Genomic DNA, 21,154 nt, shown 5'->3' on the forward strand with positions numbered 1-21,154 from the left:
TGCCGGAAGCAAGTAAGTATGTTCTTACCTGTTTCAATAATGAAAAAGTAGTTCTAGGAGATCAAAAAGGTCGAGTATGCAATGCATCAAACCAAATTAATTATAGACATAGGGCTCCAATTCCTATTGGAGTAGCTGTTGTTATAAATGCTGGACCGGAGCACCACCAAACGCTTGGAGATTGCAACAGACCTGATCGGTTCTACACTAACAGGTCTGCAATTCGTCCTCCAGCAATTCAAAGAAAAGACTTTGAACTGAAACCCAAATATTTCTCTCTAGTAAGTCGGCACCCCTTTCATGGTCTTCCTCATGAAAACCCCATAGACCATATCAAAGCACTTGAGGACTTTGTGTCTAACATCAAGGTGCATGGAGTCTCTGAAGACTACCTATTTTGCAAACTCTTCCCGCACTCCCTTGCTGGAGATGCGAGACACTGGCTGAAATAATTGCAGCCAGGATCTTTGACTTGCTGGAGTGATATCAAAAGCGTCTTCCTCAACAACTTCTTCAATGATGCACGAACCGAAGAATTTAGGAATAAGATCTATAGTTTTTCTCAAGGCACCACTGAAGCTTTTAAGGCTTCTTGGTTGAGATTCAGAGCCTACTAGCGAGACTGCCCAAACCATGGTTTTCCCGAAATCCAGCTGCTTAATATTTTCTTCAGAGGTCTCGACTGGACATACCAAGCGACTTTGGATGCTGCGAGTCAAGGGAACTTCAAAACCAAGACCCCTGAAGAAGCTACGAGGCTCATTGAAAATGTGGCGTCTAGCACTAGTTCCTAGAACACTGATCTCGAGAGGAGGAAGGTGGCCAAGAATTCGAATGAAGATCGGATATCTGAGGTGAAAGAAACGTCAGACTCAGTTCATGCTTTTGTGATTGGAGATAAACAAGTTTGGTTTACCGATGAGAGTCAGACCTTTCTACGTGAAGGAGATGAAGAAGAGCATGTAAACCTCATGGATGAAACTGGCTTTCGCAAACAAAGACTTGACGGTCAGCAGCAAAACATGAGCTTCACAAAGACCTACAAGGCAGAACAGACTCATAAGAGCAAGCTGGAATCTATGATGGAACAATTTCTAAAAGGCCAGTAGAAAATGACTGCGGTTCTCGATGAAAGATTGGATTCCGTATATTCTGATTTACATGATAAGTTTGAAACTTTGAGTGACCATGTCAAGAAATTGGATAGCCAAGTTGCGCATAACGCTGGGTTTGTCAGAAAAGATGAAAAATTCCTTCCTGGAAAAACTGACACCAACCCGAGACGCCAAGTTTGTTATGTGTTACTAAGAAGCGGAAAACGCCTTTCCCCGAGCGCTATAGAAATCACTTCTGCAGAAAAACCCCCCGAAGCTGAAAAGGCAACGATTAACCTCGATGAAGAAGAGGAGGAGTTGGAAGAAGATGTGGAAATCAATCTACAAGAAGGGAATAATGTCAATCAACCGACTATGATAAATATCGATCGACAGAATGAAAACAATGCCGATCGACGCTCGACTCCTGCCAAGTCGGCAGTAGAGAGAGTGTATAGGACTTTGCCACCCTTTCCTCCTAACAAGACGCAACCTAAGCGAGAATTAGATAAAGCGATCTGCAAGAAAGCATTCGATAAAATCACGTTGGAAATGCCACTTAGTGATGCCATAAAAGTAGCACCTTCGATTAAGAAATATGTAAAAGACATGGTATCCAACAGCTTCCCAGCTGCTGAACACAGCGTCATGATGGTTTCAGAGGAAGTAAGTGCAATAATCCAAGGCCAAACCCCGATCAAGAGACCTGATCCGGGCAGTTTTGTCCTAGATTGCAACATACAAAGACAAGAGTTTTCCTCGATCCCTTTGTGACCTAGGATCCAGCGTGAATCTCATGCTACACTCTGTCGCGATACAGGGATACGACGAGTTCAAACCCACCAAACTAACTTTGGTTCTTGCTGATAAATCCGTTAGAATACCCGAGGGAGTACTAGATGACGTGCCGGTAAGAATTAACGACTGTCACGTACCAACGGATTTCGTTGTGTTGAAATACCAGAATGAACCAAAAGATCCCCTCATCTTATGTAGACCATTTTTAGCTACCGCTGGTGCAATCATTGACGTCAAGGAAGGTCGGATATGTTTAAACATTGGAAACATTCCAATGACCTTCGATATGGAAAAACTAATAAAACGACCCTTAATCGATAAACAAGCTTCTTACGTGGACGATATATCTGAGTTGGCTGAAGAATCCTTCATAGACCAATGCTCAGATGATCCCCTGAAAAAAGTGCTCATATCTACCGAAGAGGAAACATTTAGCATTGACATCAGAGCTGATAAATACGCGCGATAAATGGACGCAAATGTAGGAATAGAAAATGTCGATGATGTGGAGGATGACGATTTGAAAATCAAAATCGATCGAAATTTAAAAGCCGATGTCGATCGACAAACATCCCCTCTAGAGAATTGGAATCCCGAAAAATCACCAAAAATTGAGTTAAAGCAATTGCCCGCCGGAATAAAGTATGTTTTTCTCTATAATAATTCTTATCCTGTAATCGTAAATGCCAACCTAACCGACGGAGAACTTGCGTTGTTATTAAATAAACTGTGCAAGTATAGGAAAGCCCTCGGATACTCTCTCAAGGATATTCCTGGTATTTCTCCAGATCTGTGCATGCACCGGATTCACTTAGAAGACGATTCCAAATCGTCAGTGGAACATCAAAGAAGGCTAAACCCGAACTTGAAAGAAGTTGTTAAGAAGGAAATTATTAAACTTCTAGATGATGGAATCATCTACCCAATTTTGGATAGCAACTGGGTGAGCCCAGTGCATGTTGTACCTAAGAAAGGCAAAATTACAGTGGTTAAGAATTATAAAAACGAACTCATTCCCACGCGAACTGTCACTGGACATCTAATGTGTATCGATTATAGGAAGCTAAACGCTGCCACCAGAAAATATCACTTTCCCTTACCCTTCATTGATCAAATGTTGGAAAGATTGGCAAATCACCAATACTACTGTTTTCTTGACGGATACTCTGGATTTTCCAAATCCCTATACATCCTGACGATCAAGAAAAGACCACCTTTACATGCCCTTACGGAACATTTGCATACCGCATAATGCCATTCGGTCTTTGTAATGCCCCTGCCACTTTCCAACGATGCATGATGTCAATCTTTACGGATATGATAGAAGATTTCATGGAAGTTTTTATGGACGATTTTTCGGTATACGGATCCAGTTTCAAAAACTGTCTCGATAACCTATGTAAAGTCTTGGCAAGATGTGAAGAAAAGAACCTCGTTCTGAATTGGGAAAAATGCCACTTTATGGTTAACGATGAAATCGTCCTAGAACATAAAGTGTCTGCTGCTGGCATAGAAGTAGATCGGGCGAAGATTGAGGTAATGACCGGCCTTCTTGCACCCACGAGCGTAAAAGACGTGAGAAGTTTTCTCGGGCATGCCGGATTTTACAGGAGATTCATACAGGATTTTAGCAAAATCGCTAGACCTCTCACCTCCCTCCTCTGTAAAGAAGTTAAATCCGACTTCTCACCAGAATGCGTAAAGTCTTTTGAGGAAATAAAGAAAGCCTTGATAACTGCCCCCATCGTACAAGCACCTGACTTGAATTTTCCCTTCGAAATCATGTGCGATGCGAGCGATTTCGCTGTAGGAGCAGTTCTAGGCCAAAGAAAAGACAAAAAGCTACATGCAGTTTACTATGCCAGTCGAACACTCGACGAGGCACAAAGGAATTACGCAACAACAGAAAAAGAACTGCTTGATGTAGTTTATGCATTTGAAAAGTTCCGCCAATACCTGGTTGGTTCGCGAGTCATCGTTCATACTGACCACGCTGCAATTAAATATTTAATGCAAAAGAAAGATGCGAAACCACGACTCCTGCGATGGATCCTTCTGCTTCAAGAATTCGACATCGAGATTAAAGATAAAAGAGGAGTAGAAAACGGAGTTGCAGATCATCTTTCCCGGACACGAATAGAAGATGACGTTCCTATCGATGACTTCTTACCAACAGAAAACGTTTATCAAATGGATTCATTCGTCGGAAATATTTGTCTCACTTCCGAGGAACTGTCGATCGCCGACGATGATGCTATGTCGATTGACGACGATGATGCTATGTCGGTCGAAGACGACAATGCTATGTCGATCGACACTCCAGATGATCTAAATAAGGAAATAAATCCAATAACCCTCACCTTCGATATAAAAGTATACGTCGCATACAACGAGCTGCACCCTGACCATGATTCCCCCATAGATGAAAGTCTGCATCGGGAAGTGCACGCAGTCGGACAAGGTTCAAAGAGCAGACCTTGGTACGCTGATATAATGAACTATTCAGCTGCTGACATAGAACCCGAAGAGTTGAGAGGGTATACAAGGAAGAAGTTTTTAAGAGAAGTTAGGAGATATCACTGGGACGAGCCATATCTCTACAAACATTGCTCTGATGGGATATATAGACGTTGCGTCGCCGAAACTAAAATTTCTGATATTTTATTCCAATGCCATGGATCCAACTACGCTGGACATTTTGCAACCTTTAAAATGGTGTCAAAAATCCTTCAGGCTGGATTCTGGTGGCCGACCATGTTATACGATGCTCATGCATTCATAGCAGAATGCGAAAGATGCCAACGAAGGGGGAAAATCAGTAAAAGACATGAAATGGAACAGAAGTCTATCCTAGAGGTAGAAGTCGTTGATTATTGGGGAATAGATTTCATGGGTCCTTTCCCTTCTTCGTACGGGAACAAATACATACTAGTCGCTGTTGATTATGTATCAAAATGGGTCGAAGCAGTAGCTTCCCCAACAAATGACGCATCTGTAGTTATCAAGCTTTTCAAGAGCATTATTTTTCCAAGATTTGGAGTTCCTAGAATAGTCATAAGCGATGGTGGCTCCCATTTTATTTACAAAGTTTTTGACGGATTACTCCGGAATAACGGAGTTCACCACAGAGTTGCTACACCCTACCATCCGCAAACAAGTGGACAAGTAGAAGTCTCAAATCAACAGATCAAAGAAATCTTAGAAAAGACCGCAGGAATTTCTAGGAAAGATTGGTCTAGAAAACTGGACAATGCACTTTGGGCCTACCGAACTGCATACAAAAACCCCATCAGGAACAACCCCATTTCACCTACTCTATGGAAAATCATGTCACTTACTGGTTGAGCTAGAACATAAGGCAGCATGGGCTATAAAATTACTAAATTTCGACATCAAACCAGCTGCCGAAAGGAGACTAATGCAGCTTAACGAGCTGGATGAAATAAGACACTTAGCCTATGAGAGTTCAAAGATCTATAAAGAGAACACGAAAGCATATCATGATAAAAAGATCATCTCCAGGCACTTCGAACCAAATGATCAAGTGCTGTTATATAACTCTCGGCTTACGCTATTTCCCGGAAAACTCCGATCTCGTTGGTCAAGTCCTTTCACTGTTGTGGATGTCAAACATTATGGATCCATCACACTTATAAACGATAAAGGAGAAGAATTTACAGTGAATGGTCAACGAGTGAAACACTATTGGGCTAAACCGCCAATTAGCAGGCCTTTAAACTTAGGCTTTCTTCCTAATAATTAGACAGATCGGACCTCGAGTCGAGCTCAAGACTTAAAATAAGCGCTGAATGGGAGGCAATCTATTTCTAGTTTTAGAATATTTAGGATTTAGTTTAAATTAATTAAAAAAAAAATCCGAGTAGATGATTATAAAATCGACCGATGAGAGTATGTCGATATCGATCGACAGTACATCACCTGCAGCGACCGATGGTAACCCCTTTCCATCGATTGACACTTAACCCGGTCAGGTATATTGTTCTAACTTGTTGAATTGTGTACTTACGATTAGTTCTCACCATAACTCCGACTGGATATACACTGGGGACAGTGTAATTTAAGTCTGAGGGGATGTTTACTGATATCTAGTTTATTGTGAGTCTTATCAAATGTTTTCAAAAGAGTTTTATTGAGTCAAGAAGGGGATAATGAACTTATTAGATTTTTGCTTGTTATCTAACCACTCTTTAGCACCATTCTAGACTTACTGATTGCAGATAGTACTAAAGATACTAAAGTGGATCAACCTGTCAACTATTCATACTTTCTGAGATTGTTCGAAGGAACCAAAGCTGACCTCCAACACTAAACTTGACACAATTGCTTGTCTTTGGGCTTCGTATACATGGATCGGATTCTTCAAACAAGTCTGGAAGGTAAAGCCTTGTGTAGATTTCTACCTTTTCACTCTCTATTTCGACCCTAGATTTATAGGTAGAGATATTTATTTAAAAAAAAAAAGCGAAAAAGAAAGAAAGAAAAAAGAAAAAAAAAGAAAAAGAAAAAAAGAAAAAAAATATATATATATATATATAGGTGTTAGTTATGTGGAATCCGAACATGACTTGGTGGCTACAACCATTAAGGCTTGCTTCATAAGGATTTTAATAAAAAGAATTCGAACGGGACTTGGTGGCGGCAATCATCAAGGTTCGATTCACATGAATTCTTGGATATAGGTAAAAAAAAAGTGAACAGGACTTGGTGGCAACCACCATTAAGGTTTGATTCATGGAAGCCTGTCCAATCTTGGTCAATGATCCTGTAATGGAAGCAGACTTTGACAAAAGAGAGAAATTAGTAGAGAGAAAAGATATGAACTAACTTTTACCTGCAGATCCAGATACTTGTTTGAAAATCTTTGCATCCTGTGATCGATACTCCCGAAGTAAAGCCTGCACTTTTATTTATGCTAACAAATCAGGTTGGTAGAGGGGAATGTCAGACATGATTTGCTAAGTTGTTGGCTAGGTGAATTTGGTTGCTAAGCTAGGATATGGTATAATGTGATTTTGTGATTAGAACTTTTTAGATGTGGATTGCAATATTGTAGAGGTGATGATTCTAAGTTTTAAATCATGAGAATCCCTGCTATTTTCAAACATCTCTCAGAGAGACTGCTCTAGTATGTTTTGCTTGAGGACAAGCAAAAGAGTAAGTCTGGGGGAGTTGATAGACCATTGATTTTAGCCACTTTTAGCTATGGTTTATAAGTGTTTTAATATATATTTACTGCTATATAGAGTCTATTTAGAGTGTTTACAGGTTCAGGTACGTTCTGGAGAAATATGGTGATTTAGGAGCCTTTTGAGTGCAAATCTGCACAGATGCATCAGATTCTTAGCTATGGATGGAAACCTTCTTACCATTAGATTGAGCCTATCGTTTGACACATGATAGAGCTTTGAGTTAGCTTTCCAATGCCACCGGTTTAAGGTCAATCAGCATCCTTTAGCAGAGGTTATGCCTGTTTTACTGAAGAGTGGTCAGTCTTCCTCGCGAGAGGAAGCTGTCGAGGAGATGAAGGACTGTCGATTGATGAAACATCATTGGTGTCGGTCGACAGTGATCCCAGAAAACAGGCCAAGGCTGTTTCGTGACCAATTTAGGCCCAGAAGTCACCATATATTACCAATATACCATTGGACGACCTGAAACTCTATTTTACTGTTTCTAAGCCATTATTGACGGGTATGCTTCATACTATTCTAGAGAGAGATAGCTTGGGATTGGAGAGAGAGATCTGTACACCTTGAGAGAGGGAAGATCTTGAACTCCCTTTGTTTCTTTACTCTGTTCTGTTTATTTATCTATTGCAATATTATTCAGACCATCATAACCATGTCTTTTTTGAATATGACTGGGTAATCTCACTGTTACATTTAGGATTCTCATAAGGTTGATATATGTATTGCTAGCTTAAATTGTTGTTAGGATGATTTAATTAGTTCTTCATCTAGTTGTTCTTACTACTAAGCTTAGGGTTGATAAACCCTGAATCTTAGATCTTAGGATTAATTGAGATCAAGCCATTGCTTGACTCAATACCTGAAAATAAACTAGTATGATATAACTGACTAGATACAAACGAGAGTTAATCTAGTGAGTTAGAGAATATAAATCAAACCTCTCGGTAAAGGATTCTGGAAGAAGTATCGATTGACGAAGCGACAGCCCGATCGATCGATATTTTGAAAGGTGTATCGATCGATATTCGTAACGAATAATCGATCGACACTTTCTCGTGATTAACATACGAGAGTTGAAATCCGAGATCCAGATTAGATAATCTAATTGATTATATCTGAGTTTGAATTCAAGAACAATTAATATCAATAAACCCTTAAGACCCAAATTAAGTTATTTACTTATCATACATGAGAATATACCTAAATCTAGCTATTCTCCCAACTGTTAACAACCTCAAAACAAACCAATCGAGCAATAACCATGCTCACCAATTCATTTACTGCTTTAAAACCTATAAACCAATTAATCTAGCATATTTCAAAGACCATAATCTATTGTGTAATTCTATTATCTCTGTGGATTCGATCTCTAAGTACTACATCTGAACCTATAATTTGAGAGAGTAATTCACTCCTTAGAGTAATTTGAGTGATATCAGTGAGCCTATGAATCTATCGGGCATGATGGTTGCGGTTCTGGTGCTTCCACGGATTCATAGAATCTATAGTAATCGATTTTACCTAATAAAGCGGAGCAACTCGAACAGAGATTCTCGAATTCTTCGCCTGAAATCAAGCTCGCTAAAAATTATTGTTGTTGTTTGTCGTGATCAAGAGAAGAAACCAAGAATGAAACAAACTTAATATAAGGGTACGTTCGTCTTTTGCTTTATTAGAAAATGTTATTTTTTGTAAAATTGGATAGCTTGGAGAGGTAAATTTGAATAAGGATATTTATAATTTGGTATTTTTGTAATTGTCCCAATAATATTTTTTATTATAAAAATTTAAGACTAAGATAAAAACAATTTATAATTAAATATTAATAATTCTTAATAATTCTGTTATTATATTGAAATAATACTTTCTATTATAAAAGTTAAAAAATTAAGATATAAAATAATAGTTAAATATTAATCAAATAAAAATATTTGTATAATATATTTTCTAAAATATTTCTAATATGTATGTGTTTTCAAATTTCAATACAATAATAAACATGTATATTTTAATGAATTTTTTTATCCTATATAAATAATTTGATGTTTGATTTAATCTATTTGAAAACATAAATAATAACTTATCAATGTTGTTTTGAATTAATAAAACATAAATTAATAAGTATTCGTAAGAAAATTATGCGCGTATGTGCGAAAAAAACACATAGTTGATTCTAATAATAAGATTTTTTTTATCTGTAAACATAGCCAATTTAATGAGCTACGTTAAATTTGTGTGTAGTTTTACTTTGTTTGTTTCCGCATTGTCCTTATAGCAGTCCGTAATAACTAATAACTAATAACACAAAGCCTTACCAAGAGTAAGAACTCTGATAGAATCAGAGGCAATGAGATGGCCATGCTAAATATGAAGATCTTGAGGTAAAAGAGACTTATCTTTGAATCAGATTCTAAGAAACTCATCAAAGACATCAATAGTGAGGAGGTATAGCTGGTACTTGAACTATCCCTATAGACTTATGACTAAATGAGTTTTAAGAGATCCGCTTTGTCTTCCAATCAAGAGAAAGAAATGGGATAGCAGATAAAGTAGTGAAGGAAGCCCTTTCTTATTTCATTTATGCTCTTAAGTTGTATTATACTGGGTCATCACAATATTATATTGACAGCCCAGTGTAAGCATAAGGTTTGTTAATGAGAAGTGATGTTGAGACAAAATAAATGAAGAACAGTTAGTTTTATTTGTTAAACAGATTGAATTAACATTCAGAGAATCTAGGGGAAATAAATTGAAACTGCAACACAGGTGGACATTCTTGTTTCGGTCATGACATCTTCTAAACTGCAGTCTTAGGTTTTGGAAGCTTTGAACAAGTCAATACAGCTCTCAGTAGCAAGTGCTCTGTCCCAAAACTTTTCATAATACTCAGCATATGTAAAGCTTCTGTAAACAGCATGAGACTCTTCTTCCTCATTAATCAGCTCTTGTTGTGGGCAGAGGCGGACCCACGTGTAAGAAAGGGGTGTCACCTGACACATGTTAAATATAAATAATAAAGAGTTTATCTTTTATGCATTAAGAAAATGTAGCTTAGTTGGCTAAGAGCTTTGTGGCTTGACCCCTCGTTCCTGAGCTCACACCGACTAGATACCATTTTCTTACTTATTTATGCTGGGCTGAAGCCCAAACTTTTGACACACCTAAAAAAATTGGCTGGGTCCACCATTGGTTGTGGGCCAACAACAGCGTCTAAAGAAGGACAGTAGAATGTCGGTATCAATATCCACTCCTTGTCGCTGTTCACAACCGCTCTGTGTAGCTCACTCTTGTATTTGTCATTGCTGATAACCTGAGAAGAGAATCAACCACATAAACTTAACACAAGGATGGTGAAGAAACCTATGAAATATTTAATTTGTTTTCTCCCAAGTACCTGCATTTGGTCACCCATGTTAACAATAAAAGTGTTGGGAACAGGATGAACAGCGATCCATTTACCATCTTTAAAGACTTGCAAACCAGACACTTCATCTTGAAGAAGAACAGTGATCAAGTTTGGATCTTTATGTCCGGGAAGTCCGAAAGTTAGATCGGGTTGAGGACAGGGTGGATAGTAGTTTAAGGCCATGTGTTGGCTGTGCTTGCCTAATGTATTGCTTGCCTTACAGTCACTGTCTTTCGCAAGGCCTAAGCTCTCTGAGATTTCCTCGAGAAGTACGAGGACCAAGGCTCTAACGCTTGTGGCATATTCAGCTGTAACTTCTCTGAATGAGACTGGACTCGAAGGCCATTCGCTGATGAAATCTTCGATAGGAAGGCAATGGAGTCGGAGGAATTCTCTCCAGTTAGAGACTTTCTCTGAGCCAACGTTGAAACTTGTGGAGAGTCTCGTCGTCTTCTTTGTATCCGCAGAGTAATGCTTAACTCTTTCGCTCTCTGGCTGCCTGAAAAACTCTCTTGCCACCGTCATCATTCTTTCTATTGTTTTCTCTGGCACCCCATGGTTCTTGATCTAGAAAAAATGAAACAATAACATTTCAACTCAACGAAACAGTGTGTCTTCTATTACAACAACAAATATCAGAGGGTCTAGTAATCGAGCATAGTAAATTGGAGAAATTTTTTAATGCAGTAAAACAGAGCCAGTTCGAGTTAAAATGAAGTGCAGTGCAATGAAGCATAGTGAATTAAGCATGGAGTTGCCTGGAAGAAGCCATAAGAAGCGCATGCATGAGCAACTTGGTAGATAACATCGGCTCGATTGGGTCCATGGAGTTCCTGGAGATCGATCATAGGGATGGAATCACCGGATGTTTCAATCGAAAGATTTGGACGATCAGATATTGGTCGGACATAGTTTGAAGGGACGTGATCAACGGAGGAGGCGATGTCAGATACGAGAAGCTTGGAAGTTGCAGAAGCTTCCATGGTTGGGGAAGTGATTGTGCTGTGAATCTGAAGTGAGATATAGAGATAGAGAGAGATGTTATTATATAATATATTCCCACATGTCATATATATAATCTGAATAGAAGTATGTATGACATGCACGGCACGCTGTTTAACAAGACCTGAATTGTATTTGATATTGTGAACCATTCAAGGCTTCAACATATTTCAAATATTGAAATTCTTGACACGTTTTATTGACTGACAGAATTAAGCGTTACTTTTTATTTGACAACAAAAAAAATCTTTCAATTAACACATCTCCAATGTATATGTTTATATTTTCTTTTCTAAAATAGAACATTATTATAGAAGAATTTGGTCCAATGTATGACTATATAATAAAATTCTTCTAATTTAAAGAAAAGTATAGAAAATGCTACTTGCTCTCTATATTTAGAGATATAAATAATATTTTCTATATTTTTTTCTTAAAATAAAAGATTTTCTATATTTTTTTCTTAAAATAAATGATTTATTTTTTAGAAGCATACTTTAAAGTATCCATATGATTGTAAAATTCTTTGTTACAGCTATCTGTCATGTTACTAACTGCCATATAAGGTGGTTCATCTTTTAAGGAGCATTAGCTTTCCAAGCGAAGCTTAGTGATACTCAGTTCCGAATATATGACCTCATTCCAATGTTTCAAATGTTTTTAGTAACCTAGTTTCCCGACTTAATAGTATATTGCTCTTCGTAAAACTCAATCAATAGGTATTTCGATGTGTAGTGCGGCTTATGGCCAAACTCCCAATTAAAGGAATGTTTTCGGCCCCAACAAAATTCTTTAGCCTCTCCACATCTCATTCCTTTGAATCATCTCTAATAAAATCACTAATAGGGATTCTAGGATGAATAACCAAAGCATTTAACGTGGCCGCCCTTGCAGGTGTCGTCATAATCCATGGATTCTCCCATGATTTAGCCTCATAACCTTAATGAATTTTCTGTCTAATCCACAATTCCAAAGCGGTCTCGCTGCTGAAATGCTCATCCATGCATATGAGAGAGCATATGTAGAACTTTCTAACAAAGTCGAGCTAAGCCTATAATACTTGCCACGCAAACCCCATAAGGAAATTGTACAAGTCTCTATTATTGTTATGCTAATAATGCCAGGTTGAATTCATGGATCATACAAAATCCAATACCTCTCTCGTCTCTTGGAGTTATTTTTTTTCCCATTCAGCCCAATGAAAACCCTTTTAGGAAGGTCAGAACTTCGCTAGAAATGAGCAATGACACATGCTAGTTCTCACAAATGTCTAAAGGAAGAAAGAATCTGGACATAACATAGGTCTGTAGCGCTAGCACAACTGATTTAATTAGAAAATCAGTTCCTCATTTTGATAACCATTGTGCCGACCATCTATTAACTCCGTTTTGCAACATGTCCTTTAAGAAGGCAAACATCTTACATTTTGAGCCACTTATATCTACGGGTATTCTCAAGTAAGAACTCATTCCACCTTCTCTGGATCCCAAGATAGTATTTAATCGCCTGCTTTACATTTCCAGGGACTCCTTTACCAAAGAGTAGACATGATTTACCAAAGTTTATATGTTGCCCGTAATCTTTCCGATATAGCCTTACTATTTTCATAACTTCTTCACATTCAAATGGCTCCCCCTTACACAAGAAAAGACTATCATCAGCAAAGAAAATGAGGGTTAGCGGGTGACACACGCATCCTCGTTATCTTCCCTTAATTCTTTGCATGATTAAGAAGGGTAACAAGCGCTTTCGTGCACAAAATAAATATGAAAGGAGACAAAAGATCCCCTTGGCATAGTTCCCTCTCTGGGACAATATTACCTTTGCGCTAGCCTTTCATAAGGACCTTGTACTTGACGATGAAATTCACCGCATAATCCATTCTATCCAAAAAGCCGAGAAACCCATTTTCTCCATTACATCTCTTATGAAAGCCCATTCCATCATATCATATGCCTTGCTCATGTCCATTTTGATTGACATTCTCTTATTACTCCCTCTTGGTTTTATCTGAAGCACTTGAAACATATCTTGAGCGATCATAATGTTGTACGTGATTTATCTTCCCGTGAAAAAGAATAAACATTTTGAGTCTCTGGTATTAGACCTTCGAGACTATCTTATATCTCACATTACACAAAACTAATTGGCCAAAACTGGGCCATCTAAGTAGGTTTTTCTTTCTACGGAATGAGACAAAATTTTGTATCATTCAAACCTTGATCCATAATGCCATCGGATAGAAATAACCATATGGGTTAAGTCGCCCTTCACAATATCTTTTTTTTTATTGAACAAAGGTGTCATCCAATCTGGGCTTTAGAGCCTTTTCAGGATGCATTGCAAAAAGAACTAGCTTAAATTCCCATTCTATAGCCAGAGATGTAAGATCATAATTTATCGTCTGATGATAGTACTAGTAACATCTACTAAATCTTCATATATCTATTCTAGATTGGACAATTCAAAAATGCGCATGAAATAACTAGTAACAATTGCCACCAGTCCCTTTTCATCCTCAACCATATCACCTGAATCCTCCATCAACCTCATAATCCTATTTTTTGGCCCACCTTTGCTTAGTCAAAGCCATGAGTTCCTATCTTTTTCTCCTAACTAAAGAATTCTACTTTTTATTTCTAAAACATTTTCTCAGCCTTAAGAGCATCAGATAATTCCTTAACAGCCTCTACTATCTCTTCAGTTGTGACGTCATCATTTGAATACAAAGATTACACTTTCTCCTTACGTTCTTCCACTTGTTTTTCCGAAGTTACATCGTTTTTCCTCTTCCACTGGCTCAGCGCTCCACTAAAACTTGATATATACGCCATTATATTCACATCACTCAGGAGGTCATGTGAATTCCATTCCTCCAAAATGACGTGTCTCATGTCCTCGCTATTTGACCAACGCTTATCAAATCTTTTCGTTTCCTTTATCGGTTTTACAAGAATGCTTGCTAAGACCCGATCATGGTACGATCCCCACAGTCATAACTACTGGACAGAAGAATGTGAAAATTTCTCATGCCAATCTTTATTTCCTACAGCTCGATCTAAACGACATCTTTCGGTTGACTTTCCTCTCTTTCCAACCCAAGACATTATTTTTCTAGATAATGAAAACCTTAACTTTCCACAATCACTTAGAATCTGCTTTAAAGGCAGAAATGAGATAACAGATCGTTGCCTGGCTCCTTTCTTTCTTGTAGTCTTAAAACGTGTATGACGTTCCCACACAAGTTGGGGTTGCTCTGCACCAGGGTCCCCATAAACAAACGCCATAAATATTTTAATTCCATCAGTGATTGCCTCAATGATCATTTTATTTTTCGAAAACAAAACATTTAATTAGAAATCATCCATAAAAAAGTAAAGCTACTCCTGCACTTTGGTCAAATGGCTCAACGGTAAACAAATTATCAAATTCTAAGTCAGCCTGAAGGTTTTACAATAGTGGCTTCCTATTCTTCGTTTCAGATAGGAACACTGTTACTGGAGATGTTTCTAATACATCTCCGTGAGGCGTCAAACAGTGAGGTTGTTCTCAATCCCTCGACAGTTCGACCTAATTGTCTTCATAGATGAAGGTTGAATGAATTTTGGGAATCCATCAAACCTCTCTTCTTAGATTGCAAACCTGGCTTCAGTGACCTCAAATCCATTCTAGCTCTAGCTTGTCACTTTCCAGCTTCAAGCTCTCCACCGATGGATATATGTTTGATGACCGAGTCCCAGGAGAAACTCGACGAAGGTTCTTTGGAAGTTTTTCATGTGATGATGCTCTAAATTATTAATGAGCCGTGGTTCTGAATAACCATGGTTCTTAGATTGCAAACTGGCTTCAGTGACCTCAAATCCATTCTAGCTCTAGCTTGTCACTTTCCAGGTTCAAGCTCTCCACCGATGGATATATGTTTGATGACCGAGTCCCAGGAGAAACTCGACGAAGGTTCTTTGGCCGTTTTTCATGTGATGATGCTCTAAATTTATTAATGAGATGTGGTTCTGAATAACCATGGTGGGGGCATTGAAGCTGGTAACTCGTGAATCTCTCCCAGGCGTTCCTGAATGATTCTCGTGGATTTTGTCGGAATGTGGAGATTTTTTTCCTTACATCCCAGTAATGCGTCCCATCGAAGAAGTGATTAATGAAGGAATTCCTTATTTCCTTCCAGCAGGTCAAAGAGCGTGCTGGTAGTTGGTCTAGCCATTTTCTGGCGTCGCCCTCTAAGGAAAATGAAAATAGTTTACAGCGATTGTACTTGTCATCCATCATATCTTCTAGATATTCGATGTGATCGTGTGGGTGTTTTGAGACGGTTCCACGAAAAAGGATTCTGATGTACAAAGAATAAGTATTCGAGGCTAACCACAGATTTCTTGGTATCATCTTTTGGTAGTTTAATGGCTGACCTATTGGAATAGGTCCTGCCAGGGTTTAAGTAGTCTTGCAGAGGCAATTTTGTTTCATGATCTCTTTTTAAGATCGAATTAATTTTAACAGGGATTGCCGTCCCCTGTTCATTTTTGGTTTGGCTAATTTCGTTGCTTAGTTCACCTTTAGGCTCACCTAGGACTACTTTCTCACTATCATGATTGGTAAGAAAAACTTACCTGATTCCGACTGGGTATCGTCGATCGATGTTTCTGGAAAGCGTCGATCGATGTTTCTGTCGATTCGTCGCCCGATATTGTTGTCACTTCATCGATCGATGTCCGGCCGAAATCCATGTCATCCATCTTAAGTACATGTGTCAGCAGGATAAGAGGGAGAACTTTAGCAAATGCAATAACAAAATCTAGACTAAACTCTAGACTTAATCTAACGGTAATAAGAAAGAGCACTTAGGGATCGAATCCACATAGACTCTAGGATTACACAATAGATTTATAGTCTTTGAATTAAAGCTAGATTAATAGGTTTTTAAAGCAGTAAATAGATTGGCGAGCACGGGTATTGCTCGATTGGTTTGTTTTGAGGTTGTTAACAATTGCGAGAATAGCTAGATTTATGTATAATCTCAGGTATTATAAGTAAATAACTTAATTTTAGTTTTTAGGGGTTTATTGATATTAATTGTTCTCGAACTCAAACTTAGATATAATCAATTAGATTATCTAATCTTGATCTCGGATTTCAACTCTCGTATGTTAATCGTGAGAAAGTGTCGACCGATGATTCGTAAAGAATATCGATCGATACACCTTTCAAAATATCGATGGAATGAACTATCGTTGCGTCGATCGACGCTTCTTCCAGATAGCTTTACGAACAGGTTTGATTAGTGTTCTCTAACCTACTAGACAAACTATCGCTTGTATCTAGTCAGTTATATCATACTAGTTTATTTTCAGGTATTGTGTCAAGCAATGGCTTGATCTCAATTAATCCTAAGATCTAAGTTTATAGGGTGATCAATCCCAAACTGAGCTTTAAGAACAACTAGATGAAGAACTATATTTTTAAACACCTTAGCAACAGTTTAAGTTAGCATTACATGTATCAACCTATTGAGAAACCTAAATCTAACAGTAAGGACTACTCAGAAAATGAATAATAAGAGTAAGCAATAAAGTAAATGAAAGCAAGTGAGTTCAAGATCTTCTCTGTTTTGCAGTTCAAATCTATCTCTCCTATCCTAAGCTCTCTCTCCAATGGTGGTTTGTTGCTTCTCTCCAAACTAGGTCTCCAAAAAGGTCTCTAGGCAAGTCTGCCTCTAAAATAATACAAAACCCTAATAATATAGCCTAACAGGCAGTCAGGGACTTAGAATGTAATTATTGAAACTTTTGTGAAACTTGCGATCTTCTAATCTGCCATTAACTCGCGGGTGGCTTCGCCGTCGATCGATGAGAAGAGCTTTTCATCAATCGATTTTTCTTGGAAACTGTCGGTCGATATTCTGATAAATAATCGACCATCTTCTATTTCCAGCAAAGCTCAAAAGGTCTCCAAATAGCTCCAAATACATCATTTTCCTCTAATAAGTACCTGAACCTGTAATTTCTCTAAAAAGGGTCCAAATGCATATGAAAGACTCTAAAAACATGTATAAACCATGGCTAAAAGTGGGTGAAATCCATGGTCAATCAACTCCCCCAGACTCTAAAAACATGTATAAACCATGGCTAAAAGTGGGTGAAATCCATGGTCAATCAACTCCCTCAGACTTACTCTTTTGCTTGTCCTCAAGGAAAACATACTAGAGCAGTCTCTCTAATAGAGGTTTAAAAACACGGGGATTCACTTAAGTTTCAAACTTGGAATCATCACTTCTATAATATTGCTAACCATATCAAAGGAATCCTAACTTTAGAAGCACATCATACATTATCCTAGTATAGCAACCAAATACAACTAGCCAGCAACTCAACATATCTTATCTGACTTTCTCCTCTACTAACCTCATTTCTTGCATAAATAAAAAGTGTAGTGTTGGGGTCAAAACCGGTCACGACGGAATCAATGCCTGAAAGTTCCTGGAAAACCAACTCTCGATCGATCCTTGAAAATTAGACATTCCCGGAAAACGGTTAAAACAAGTAAAAGACAGTTTTTTGCGGATGCGAACCGAGGAACGGTGAGAAGAGGATCAGTCTGGATGAGGTCTCAATCGTAAGCAAGGACCGACCACCTCGCCCTAGGGCGAAGACCATCTCAACACGGGTCACCTTGCCCATGGGCGAGGACGACCCACACCGAGATCACCTCGCCCATGGGCGAGGACGAACCGCACCGAGGTCACCTCGCCCATGGGCGAGGACGACCCGCACCAAGGTCACCTCGCCCATGGGCGAGGACGACCCGCACTGAGGTCACCTCGCCCATGGGCGAGGACCGACCTCCTGTCCCGAAACCGTGCATCCTCATCTAAGTTCCTGTAACACAATCCTCGGGCCCTTAGACGCAATACCCATGTCTCGTCTCGCTTAGGATTATCAAAGAATGACTTCGGGAAAAGTTATAAAAAACTTGGTCGTCAAAACGGATTCATGCCTGCCGTATAAAACGGCTATGGTTAGCTTGAACACCAGTTGCCTTACCTCTACGGGGAATTGGAATCCTTTCGGAAAAAACAACGGCTATTTCTTAGGGAAAATCGTGAAAACGTCTAAGTCCCATAACGGCCCAAAACGGCCCAAAAGGGGCCTGAACCGCGGCTAAACGGCCCACTTACGATTTTAGAACAGGATTGAGCCTAAGGCTGATATGACGGTCTATTTTTTATTCGCAGGAAAAGACAAAGTCTGAAATATCCATGAATGTACTCGATATTTTCGTAACTTTTTCAATAAATTCTACCTTCTTCCGATCTTACGATTCACTTGCAATAAGTCACAGTAATCTAAGGTTGGCCTAAGAAACGCCCAAGATAAGGGCATACCGTCCAAGCAGTCCTTGGACGAAAACTAATTCCTACATAATTCACACATACTCATGGTCAAGCAAGACCGGAAAAACGCATCTTCTATAAAAACGAAGATCATAGCCATCTCACAGCAAAAGACATATCTTCGAGAAAGCGAGACATCGCAAATATTTCTCGAAAGATATTATCCAAATACACAGTCCAACTGTGACTCTTAAATACAAAATGCCCGTCGATTGGCCCCGACGGACAAGTCCAAAACGTTCTCTAAAAAAGAACTCGTAGTCAAACCTTTCATAAAAACTAAATGTTCTCTTACATCCGACAAGGATACCATAGCGCGCTATACAAGAAAATCCGAAATTTTGGTCAGTACACCAGACGTTCTCTGGAGAGTGCTCGATTCTTCCCACACAAGTCATATAAGCCGACGCCCAGTCGCAGACTTTAATCGTAAAGAATCAGGTAGAAATCGCCAACTGGCAAAACGAAAGCCGATTTGTCATCGCATAGCCTTAGAGCCTTAACTAAACCTAGGTCTTGCCCTAAACCCAGTCCTACTGGTCCATTAACATCTCAAGACATGATATCGAAACTGATACGAGATCTTAAAACATGTCTCATCGTCCACATCTAAAATGCTCACGAAACTTCGTAAAACTCCTAAACGTTTTCGAATACCCTCGAAAGAGCAAACGAACGGAACGAAAAATTAAGAGTTAAGATACGAAGTGACTACTTGTGTTTTTCCTTCGACACTTGGCAGAAGTATAAACTAAAACCCATAGAATGCTAAAAGAACATTTGTTATATATAAAAAGGCCGCAGAGCGGCTGGGATTCGAAGCCACCAACGGCCTGTCCCGCATACATAGTCAATTGACCTTGCAAGGCAATAGCACACTCAAATAACGAACGGCCACACTCAGCCTAAAACACTACACAAAATCTTGAGATAAAGGCAAAGGGAAAACAATCCTGACGACCTTCAGAGATCAAGGTTAAGAGACCCGGAAATCGAGGCTCCAAATGAGTCCGCGGGCTGATCCATTTCTCCTCCCTCGTCCACAGCATCGGTACCCGCTTCCGTCGTATCCTCCGAAACTTCGATGGGTTCCCAAAGCTCTCGAATCCTCCCCTCGATTGGAGGAACCATCGACTCGGCCTGGGCGCACCCATCCATGAGGCCCGACATCTCAGCAACCTTAAAGAGAAAAGAGAAATCAGCGTTCTACGAATTCAAAAGGGTACCAACCGCACCGCGGCATTCGCGGAAGTCACCCACGTAGTCTTGAGTGTCCTTGAAACTCCTGAACTCAGCATCAAACAATGTAACTCTCCTTGCTAACTCAGCAGCAATCGCCCTCCTCCCTTTCCTCTCCGCAAGAATGAGAGCTCGGGAATGGGACTCAGCCTGTATGCACTCTCTTTCCGCAACCTCGTTCTGAAAACGGATGAACTTCCTCTCGATCTCTTCGGCCTTGAAGTGTGAAAGACGTTCCTCTCTGAAACTTCCGTCAAGCGTTGAATTAAATACCAGCATTCCCTACACGAATCAAGGGTCAAACATGGAAGCGACAAACGACGACTCGCCAAAAAAATAATTTTTCATAGACTAAACCTCGTTGATCAACCGAGAACCTTCCGCGGCCACTTCTCTCCTCGATGCTTCATCCAGTGACGCTGGAGTAGTAAAACCGGGAGGAAGGTTGGCAAAGATGTCATTCGGATGGGGAGCCTCGCTGGTTCCACTCCCATCACCCGGGGTGAAACCCGGGTTCCATCCGGGTAGCGGAAGATCTTATGAGACAAAGTTTCTGTCTCCGAGAGCGATTCCCTTGTCCTTTCGGGGCCTAACTCTCTCCCTCTGATCGGAAACAGCGTCGGGGTGTGGCTCGTCCATATCTGATGCATGTAAAGGTCGGAAGATGCCTCGTGATCGGTAGAGCACCACTGCATTCCGAATCCTGTCTAGGGTGAAGGAATCCCAAAAGAACGGACCGTTGCGGAGAAGATCGCGCTTAGGAAACAGGTCCCTGGGGGTCGCGGGGAGGATACTGTTTGCGGCAAAAAAAATAAAAAAAATAAAATGCGTTAGATACCTCCGAGTATCTATACGAACCAAATTTCCAACCATCGTACCACAATGAAAGTTCCATTTGCCACATAACAAGGGGAGAAAGTTCTCCTCGACGGATGCGCCATCAATTCAAACATAGAAAAAATGCTCGAACCATCCCTTGGCATTTGAAGTATGCCCCTGGATTATC

At 39.5% G+C, this 21,154-nt stretch overlaps 2 protein-coding genes and 1 non-coding gene across 4 annotated transcripts; 2 read left to right on the top strand and 1 right to left on the bottom strand.

The window, feature by feature from the left end:
* The first annotated feature begins 1,112 nt into the window (after window positions 1-1,112).
* LOC125592582 lies at window positions 1,113-2,361 on the top strand. The gene is made up of 2 exons (XM_048767836.1): window positions 1,113-1,760; window positions 1,915-2,361. Exons 1-2 carry the CDS (start codon window positions 1,113-1,115, stop codon window positions 2,359-2,361), a joined length of 1,095 nt encoding a protein of 364 aa, XP_048623793.1.
* Window positions 2,362-9,784: 7,423 nt separating this feature from the next.
* LOC106361448 (protein DMR6-LIKE OXYGENASE 2-like) lies at window positions 9,785-12,835 on the bottom strand. Of its 2 annotated transcripts, none has more exons than XM_013801192.3 (4): window positions 11,267-12,835; window positions 10,497-11,075; window positions 10,292-10,412; window positions 9,785-10,049 (listed from the first exon to the last, which is right to left on the bottom strand). In XM_013801192.3, the coding sequence occupies exons 1-4, from the start codon at window positions 11,660-11,662 to the stop codon at window positions 9,913-9,915; spliced, it is 1,233 nt and encodes a 410-aa protein (XP_013656646.2). In that variant the 5' UTR covers window positions 11,663-12,835; the 3' UTR covers window positions 9,785-9,912. The 2 variants fall into 2 exon arrangements, with proteins under 2 accessions (XP_013656646.2, XP_013656645.2); XM_013801191.3 differs by having other exon boundaries at window positions 9,785-10,092; window positions 10,264-10,412; window positions 11,267-11,834.
* A 2,690-nt stretch (window positions 12,836-15,525) lies between these two features.
* On the top strand, window positions 15,526-15,632 carry LOC125593709. The gene has a single exon (XR_007329607.1). It is a non-coding gene; the product is annotated as a small nucleolar RNA R71 (small nucleolar RNA).
* Window positions 15,633-21,154: the final 5,522 nt, after the last annotated feature.

The sequence above is a fragment of the Brassica napus genome, chromosome C9, assembly GCF_020379485.1.
Source record: "Brassica napus cultivar Da-Ae chromosome C9, Da-Ae, whole genome shotgun sequence".
Lineage (NCBI taxonomy): Eukaryota > Viridiplantae > Streptophyta > Magnoliopsida > Brassicales > Brassicaceae > Brassica > Brassica napus.

Coding starts and splice junctions, on each gene's coding strand:
- LOC125592582 (XM_048767836.1), top strand. CDS start 1,113: ATGACTGCGGTTCTCGATGAAAGATTGGATTCCGTATATTCTGATTTA. Junction 1,761..1,914: donor TCATGATGGTTTCAGAGGAA/GTAAGTGCAATA, acceptor GTCGCGATACAG/GGATACGACGAGTTCAAACC.
- LOC106361448 (XM_013801192.3), bottom strand. CDS start 11,662: ATGGTTCACAATATCAAATACAATTCAGGTCTTGTTAAACAGCGTGCC. Junction 11,076..11,266: donor CTTCTTATGGCTTCTTCCAG/GCAACTCCATGC, acceptor CATTTTTTCTAG/ATCAAGAACCATGGGGTGCC. Junction 10,413..10,496: donor ACATGGGTGACCAAATGCAG/GTACTTGGGAGA, acceptor TTCTCTTCTCAG/GTTATCAGCAATGACAAATA.